This window comes from Nicotiana tabacum, chromosome 23, assembly GCF_000715075.1.
Source record: "Nicotiana tabacum cultivar K326 chromosome 23, ASM71507v2, whole genome shotgun sequence".
In the NCBI taxonomy this organism is placed as follows: Eukaryota; Viridiplantae; Streptophyta; class Magnoliopsida; order Solanales; family Solanaceae; genus Nicotiana; species Nicotiana tabacum.
In genome coordinates this window covers 2,006,205-2,014,970 of record NC_134102.1, presented here as the reverse complement: position 1 = coordinate 2,014,970, position 8,766 = coordinate 2,006,205, and the positions used below count along the sequence as shown (strand labels likewise).

Here is an 8,766-nt window from a genome sequence, read left to right as displayed (position 1 = left end):
AAATTATATTATTGATGTATTGACAATGATACAATATATATATATATATATATAATACATGTTCTACTCCTACTACATATGAGATTAGGGTTATTTACATATAACTATTTAACTATCAAACTAATACTCTCCCTCAAGGCGGCTAATACGAGGACCAGTGAGGGACTTGATGAAAATATCAGCAAACTGATCATTCGACTTCACAAATTTTGTAGCAATATATCCTGAGAGTATCTTTTCTCTAACGAAGTGACAATCGATCTCAATGTGTTTAGTCCTCTCATAGAACACCAGATTTGATGCAATATGAAGGGCATACTTGATTATCGCACACAAGTTTCATATGATGATTTCACCAAATTTTAACTCCTTGAGCAATTGTTTAATCCAAATTAGTTCACATGTTGCCATAGCCATTGCTCGATATTCTGCTTCTGCACTAGATCGAGCAACTACATTCTGTTTCTTGCTCTTCCAAGACACCAAATTGCCTCCTACTATAACACAATATCCAGACGTAGAACGTCTATTGGAAGGTGATTCTGCCCAATCAGCATCCGAGTATCCAACGATCTGATCATCGCCTCGATCCTCAAACAATAACCCTTTGCCTGGAGCCAATTTTATATACCGAAGAATGCGGACAACTGCATCCCAATGACTATCACGCGAAAAATTCATAAACTGACTTACAACGCTCACAGGAACGAAAATGACAGGTCTAGTCATTGTGAGATAATTTAATTTACCAACCAACCTCCTATATCTCGCAGGATCGATAAGCGGTTCCCCTGTCCTGGCAGAAGTTTAGAATACGGATTTATCGGAGTGCCAATAGGTCTACAAACTGTCATTCCTGTCTTCTCAAGAATGTCTAAGGCATACTTCCGATGTGGGATCACAATACCTAAGATAGACTGAGCGACCTCAATACCCAGAAAAAAAATGTTTAGTCTGCCCAGATCCTTAGTGTGAAAGTGTTGAAAGAGATGTTGCTTCAATTTAGTAATACCATCCTGATCATTGTCGGTAATAACAATGACCTTGCAGATAGTAGGATGACAAAATAAATACAGAGACTTGAAGGAGAATGCCGATAAAACACAGAGTGAACAGCTTCACTACGAGTCATGCCAAACTCCTGGATAACTGTGCCGAACTTACTAAACCAGGCTCGAGAAGACTGCTTTAGACCATAAAGTGACCGACACAAGCGACATACAAGGCTACGAGACTCCCTTTGAGCAACAAACCCAGGTGGTTGCTCCATATAAATGTCATCATCAAGGTCACCGTGTAGAAAAGCATTCTTAATGTCCAGCTGATAGAGAGGCCAATGGCAAACATCAGCCATGGATAGAAAAAGGTGGATTGATGCCATATTAGCCACGAGAGAGAAGGTATCACTATAATCGAGCCCAAATATCTGAGTATATCCCTTGGCAACAAGACGGTCCTTAAGTCGATCAACCTTACCATCTGGACCAACCTTGACTGCATAAACTAAACGACAACCAACAGTAGATTTATATGAAAGAAGAGGAACAAGCTCCGAAGTACCACTCGTATGTAAAGCAGACATCTCGTCAATCATAGTCTGTCGCCATCCTGGATGAGACAATGCTTCACCTGTAGACTTAGGGATGAAAACAGAGGACAAAGAAGATATAAAAGCATAATGGGATGATGACAGACGATGATAAATTAAACTGACATAGTGGGGATTAGGATTAAGTGTGGTCTGTATCCCTTTCCGAAGTGCAATCGATGTACTAGGAGACAAGTCCGCAGTAGGAGCAGGGTCAGGTGCAGGACTTGAATCGGCTAGGCTTGATGCTGGACGCAGACGACGATGATAAGTCAAGAGTGGTATTCCTGTGGATAGGGATCTAGGAAGAGCAACACTAGACTCCTCAACGGTTGGTATAGGTAAGACTTCTATGGTTGAAGGTGGAAGAGGAGCTATAGTAAACTCCTCAAAGGTCGGTATAGGTAAGACCTCAGATATATCAAGGTGGTTAGAAGAGGTAAAGAAAGATTTAGACTCAAAAAATGTGACGTTAGATGATATAAGGTACCTACGAAAATCGGGTGAGTAACAATGATATCCCTTCTGAACACGAGAATAACCAAGGAAGACACACTTGAGAGCACGAGAAGCTAACTTATCTTTCCCAGTGGCTATGTTATGAATAAAATATGTGCTTCCAAAAACACGAGGGGGAAGAGAGTATAAGGGTAACTGAGGAAACAATACTGAATACGAAATCTCATTCTTGATGTGAGATGAATGCATTTGATTAATCAAATAACAAGTTGTGAGAACTGCATCGCCCCAAACACGCAACAGAACGCGAGATTCAATTAGAAATGTGTGAGCAGTCTCAATAAGGTGCCTATTATTTCTCTCAGCAACCCCATTTTGTTGAAGGGTATAAGGACAAGATGTCTCATGAATAAATTCTTGAGAAGTCATAAACTGCTGAAACTGAGAGGATAAATATTCTAAGGCATTATCACTGCGAAAAGTACGAATAGAAACACCAAATTAATTTTTGATTTCAGCATAAAAATTCTGGAATATAGAAAATAACTTAGAACGATCTTCATTAAGAAAATCCAAGTACATCTTGAATAATCATCAATTAAACTAACAAAATAACGAAATTCCAAGGTTGAACCGACTCTACTAAGACCCCATATATCAGAATGAACTAAAGAGAAAACAAACTCTGCATGACTCTCAACACTACGCGGAAAGGAGGCTCGAGTATGTTTCCCAAGCTGACACGACTCACAATCTAATGTAGACAAACTAGGCACCATCCTCTGAAGTTTGGATAAACTCGGATGTCGTAAACGTCTGTGAATTAGGTCTGGAGAACCTGTAACTAGACATGATGTGGAGGGATTGAGTGAGTTAAGGTAGTAAAGGCCTTCTGATTCACGCCCTGTGCCAATCGTCTGTCCCGTATTGCGGTCCTGCATAATAAAAGAATCATTAATAAAATATATACCACAATGAAGGGCGCGAGTCAAACGACTAACAGATGAAAGACTAAAAGGACAACCAAGGACATAACGAACGGAATCTAGAGTTTCTATAAGATAGGGATTAGCTTTTCCAACTCCTTTTGCTTTAGTTTGAAACCCATTGGCTAAAGTAACAGTGGAAAGAGACTATGAATACACACTATTCAACAAAAGTGATTTATTACCCCATATATGATAAGAAGCGCCTCAGTCCATGACTCATGGTCCAAGAGTACTAGACTGGGAAACACAAGCAAATGAATTACCAGCAACAGAAGTATCAGTCTGAGCAGCGGAGGCTACTTGTGGAGATGTTTGCTTACTTGCTTGATACTGAATGAACTCATTATATTGCTTTTTAGATAAAGAAAATCCCCGGTTACCTGTAGTCTCGGTTTGAGCAACGTAAGCATTTTGGGATGGTCGACCATGTAAAGAATAGCATACTTCACGAGTGTGTCCAAGTTTGTGACAATAAGAACACTTGAGTCTAGATCTTCCAAAACGACTTCCTCCTCGGCTATTCTTCATAGTTTGAGATGCCCGATTGTCCACTATCTCGGATGCGAAAACAGAAGAGTCAAGTGTCTGTGATAAGATCAGTGGGTGACTTGGTTCTGCATCAAGGCAAAGTAATCAAGAGAATAATTCATCAACTGTGGGGACAGTCCGACTAGCCACCAACATACTCGGAAGGCTCCGGCGACTTTTTCCAGATCTGATCGTGTCACCTTCTCTTTGGTGTGTGCTGTGCTAAAACCAACCAACATACCCGGAAGGCTCTGGAGACCAAATCCCAAGAAACCAAACCGGCATAGGACGTGTCACACGCTGTCACTCACGGCTAGAACCTCCGACGTCGGCGACGTATTAGTCGCACCCGCCGACGCGTGAACCCTTTTTCGGCCAGTTTTTGGCCAAACTCCTTTTGGACAGTTGGCTCGCGAGGTGATTCCGATCCTATCAGTCCAAGTTACACCAAATTTTGACAAATTTTTGTATTTTCCGGCGACTATTTGCAGATTCCGGCGGATACAGTATCTTTTTTCAGTTGCCTCTTAATTGTTTCTGTCACCTTTTAATTGTTTGGTCCAACAATGTCTTTAGGAGTTGATATATTTTGTTCTAAAAACTCGGGTTCTGGAAATTCAAACTTCATGATTACTACGGAGTCTTTAATAGGAAGTTTAAACTATTTAGCTTGGGCTTCCTCTATTGAATTGTGGTTCAAGGGCCAAGGTGTTCAAGATCACTTAACCAAAAAGGCTAGTGAGGGAGATGAAAAGGCCAAAACACATTGGGAAAAGATCGATGCTCAATTATGTAGTATCTTATGGCGATCTATTGATCCCAAGCCGATGCCCTTGTTTCATCCATTCCAAACGTATCATTTAGTTTGGGAAAAGGCTCACACTTTATACACTAATGACATATCTCGAATCTATGATGTGACATCGCGAATGACAAACTTGAAGAAATAAGAATTAGATATGTCTACTTACTTGGGACAAGTACAGGGAGTCATGGAGGAATTTGAGAAGTTAATGCCAGTTCTGCTAGTATTGAAAAGCAACAAGAGCAACGACAAAAGATGTTTCTGGTTCTTACCCTCGCTGGACTTTCTAATGATCTTGATTCAGTACACGACCAAATTTTGGCTAGTCCGACCTTTCCGGAATTTCTCACCGGTGCTCTGATACCATGTGACAATTAATAACTCGGAAAATTATATTATTGATGTATTGACAATATATATATAATACATGTTCTACTCCTACTATATATGGGATTAGAGTTATTTACATATAACTATTTAACTACCAAACTAACAATAAGTATTTTTCTTTAAGCATAAATGCAGGTCTAACAAACTCATCATCAACAGAAAACTGAGACAAATGGACAAATAACATAGCATAACTGCAAAAAGATATCAAATAAGACATTGAATTACTTCAATGTAATAACATCAAGAGTTTGATACACATCCATACATCCTAACATCTGGATGTAAAGAATGCAGCTGATGAATGAGAACAATCCCCTGACTACCAACCCCTTTTCTATATCCTATCTGTCTATGCGCTACAACATTGCAGTGTAATCTGTTTTAAGTCTACGATGTCTCTAAACTTCAAGAAACAAAAAGTATGGGGCTTCGTTGGAGAAGAAACAAAGGCCGAATGTCAGCTCATTTGTATCTTCTTTTGGCTTCTCCATAAGCAACAACCCCCATCACAGTCATTGTGTAGCCCGCAATTCCAATAAAAGTTACAGGATTTCGGAAAAGAAGTATCGATATAACAACCGCCACAGCGCCTTTTGCATTTCCTAGGACCTACAGAAGTTGACAGAGTATGAAGATGATTAGGACGAGTCAAAAGCAATGGATACCACTATTTACTGTGTATATTGAAGTAAAATTGCATGAATAATTTCGGAGAAACTACTTACTTCTCGTGTTAGAACAACAACAACAAAAAAAATAAAAATCCAGCATAATCCCACGAGTGGGTCTGGGGAGGGTAGCGTGTACGCAGACCTTACCCCTACCTTGAGGGTAGAGAGAATGTTTCCGATAGAGGCCCGACTCAAGAAATCTGGTGTTAGAACTATTTCAGAAAATTAATTGGTTGTGACCCAATATTGAACTCCATTTTATTGCATATTTAACAATATACATAAGGATTTGTTTTAATAAGTAAACTACAGGGGCAATGCTAGGTTCAGGCGAGGGTGTTTAATTTGAATCCGCGAACACTCTGCAAATTAGAGCAAAATCAATTTTGTTTTGGTTATATATGAACTATCAAATGCACTGGTATGCTTAGTCACCTGGAGTGTCAACGCACTGGTATGCTTTGTCACCAAAAAGTTCAGCAAATTGGCTCCATATGCCATCGCCGAATTGACCAAAATAAGTAGGCCAAGGTATCTATGTTCTGTTGCAAGTGTCGTAGTAACATCTATCACATTGGGCTCCATTACGAGTGTCGCAGGCAACAAAACTAGAATGGCAATCGGTGACATGTAAAGCAGCAGATTCATTGAGTTCAACTTTTCCCTGTAAAGAGAAGGCAGGTTAGAATGAGCTGGTAAAAAGTATCAGTAAAACAAATGCATGAGATAATAACTTCATCAACCAAATACACACGTCACAGGCCTAATTCCTAAATATTTTAACGCTTCAGAGATGACTGGTAAAGTTTTGGAGTAAAAGATGAATCTTAATCTATAATCAGATACAACAACAATAGCATACCCAGTATTATCCCACACCGTGGGGTCTGGGGAGGGTAGTGTGTACGCAAACCTTACCCCTACCTTGTAAGGATAGAGAGGTTGTTTCCAATAGACCCTCGGCTCAGGAAAGCATAAGCACCAAATATAAATACCAAAATCTGTATTCTCTTCAATACCATCTTTAGCCAACTCACAAATTAAGAATGGAGAAAAAAATGACCAAACTTGAAAAAGCGAAGTAGCAAAAGACTAGCAACAACAACAACAAAAAATCCAGTGAAATCCGACAAGTGGGGTCTGGGGAGGTGTGTGTACGCAAACCTTGCCCCTACCTTGTGAAGGTAAAGAGGTTGTTTCCGAAAGACCCTCGGCTCAAGAACAGTGAAAATGAAGCAATAGACAAACAATAGCAACGAAGTAGCAAAAGACTAAAGAAGTAGAAAAAGTTGGAAGAAGAAAGATTGTTTAAATGTTGAATTATATTTGCAGTATTATCACCAACACCAACCAAAAACACAAAAGAATGTGCAGTACTGAAACAAAGAAATGACATAAACCTACACCAGAAGGAAATCGGCGCACCCTGTCAACATATACTGTCTCTTATCCTGGTAATTCTATTCTAAAAGAGCAACATCGGCGCAGATGTTTAGGAAAGCAAAATACTTACCCTTCAGAGGAAAGAAGGATGCCCTGAAGAACAGACTTAAACGCTCTAGCAGCAGTTGCACCTATACACATGATGAATCCATAAAGGTGGAAGCTAGGCTCGCCCTGTCATCAATCCACATACTTGTCAGTCCATTAGGAAAAGCTGATCATGTACTTAAATTGCTAATAAAGAGGTATATTATGTAGTTACCAATAATTTAAATTATAAAAGCAGTTGAAATTTTTTTGACGTGATGCCACAACTAACTTTCATGATAGCCTATTCATCACACAACTCTGACTATAATATTAACTTTCACATTCCATGAACAAGAACAAAAGTGTCATTACAGCTATGTTGCTCAAATCTCCAGAAAATGCTGCTCTACTGTGTCAGTTCCTCCAAAAATGAATAACGTTTGGAGGATCCGACACACACCCGGCGGCATTTTTGAAGGATCCGAGCAACATAGATTCCAAGTCACCTTCTTTGAATAACATCAATACAGACTTCAACCAAGTAATATTTTGTTCAAAAAGGCATAATCTTTATTATCCCAACCCCGAGGGAGGGGTAGGGTAATCACAAGCATTGTTACTGCTACAAATTCTCAGATCTAACAAATTTACACTAGCAAGAGTTAACCTTCAAAGATTTTTTTTTAAAAATGTTAAACAACCAAAGATTTCTCAAGATCCCAAAAAGCTCATAATTAGATTTCTCTTTCTTCAAAAATTTAAATCAAGAACAGATCAAACCAAACAAAGCACAAAACTAACACAAAGATTAACATTTGATCCAAAATTAAAGATTCAAACTTTAAGTAAAAAATATTTAATTTATAAACATACCCCACTTGCAATAACAACACCAGCAACCACTGGAACAAGACAACCATAAGTAATCCAAGCTTCCCTCTTCAGTGTTATCAAATAAGCAAACAATGCAGTGAAAAATGGTGTGGTAGCACCCACAGCTTGATTAAATGAAACAGGCAAATACCTTAAAGAAATATTACCACCTACTACAGACCCACAAAAGACAATACTAAGTGTAGCAATTCTAAAAAACTGGGATCTTGATTTAATCCTTTGAAAAGGTACAATCTTTAAGAAAACAATTGAGACATAACTAAGAACAGCACAAGCTGACATATGACACATAGTAAGGAAAATTGGGAAAGAGAAACCATGATTGGAAAGTAAGAGTTTGTTTAAAAGGAGGACACCAATATTTGATGAGTACCAGAAAATTATAAGTGAGGTAATGAAAAGAGCTTGTTTTTCTGATTGTGTTGTGGACATTGTTATGGTAATGGTAAAGGGGGGTGGTGGGTTGGTGTTGGATTTTGAGTTATAAGGAAAAGAGAAGGTTGTTGTTTCATTCATGGAATTGGAAGGTTTGATGTGAATGTGTAGTTTGTATTTGTGTTTTCTTGGTTTTTGTTGTGATGTGATTTAATTTTGTGTAAAAGGGGTGGCTTTGGTTTGATTTGTGACTTCTTTTGTGTGTTTGGGAACTGTTGTAGGGATGTGTGAAGCTGAAAGTAATTGAGAATATAATTTGTCATTTTGTGACTTCTGTCCTTCCCTCTCCTCACCCTAGACATTCCTAAAAAATAATTATTTTTTAACGGATAAAATTGTTTTACATGTTATCATGTCACGATTTCGAACCGTGAAAACAGTCTCTTACAGAAATGTATGATAAGACTGTATACGATAGATACTTGTGGTCCAGACATTGCGCATAGCGAGAGCTTAGTTTACTGAATTACCCTTTTACGTGATATTTGAAATTTTATCATTAATTCAAATTTGAGTCGTGTATAACTCATC

General features: G+C 38.6%; 1 protein-coding gene across 1 annotated transcript; it reads right to left on the bottom strand.

Annotated features, from left to right (window-relative positions):
• Positions 1-4,966: 4,966 nt before the first annotated feature.
• Positions 4,967-8,445, bottom strand: LOC107801616 (UDP-URONIC ACID TRANSPORTER 1). Its single transcript, XM_016624967.2, has 4 exons — positions 7,780-8,445; positions 6,947-7,050; positions 5,869-6,097; positions 4,967-5,371 (listed from the first exon to the last, which is right to left on the bottom strand). Exons 1-4 carry the CDS (start codon positions 8,314-8,316, stop codon positions 5,225-5,227), a joined length of 1,017 nt encoding a protein of 338 aa, XP_016480453.1. The 5' UTR covers positions 8,317-8,445; the 3' UTR covers positions 4,967-5,224.
• Between the last annotated feature and the right edge of the window lie 321 nt (positions 8,446-8,766).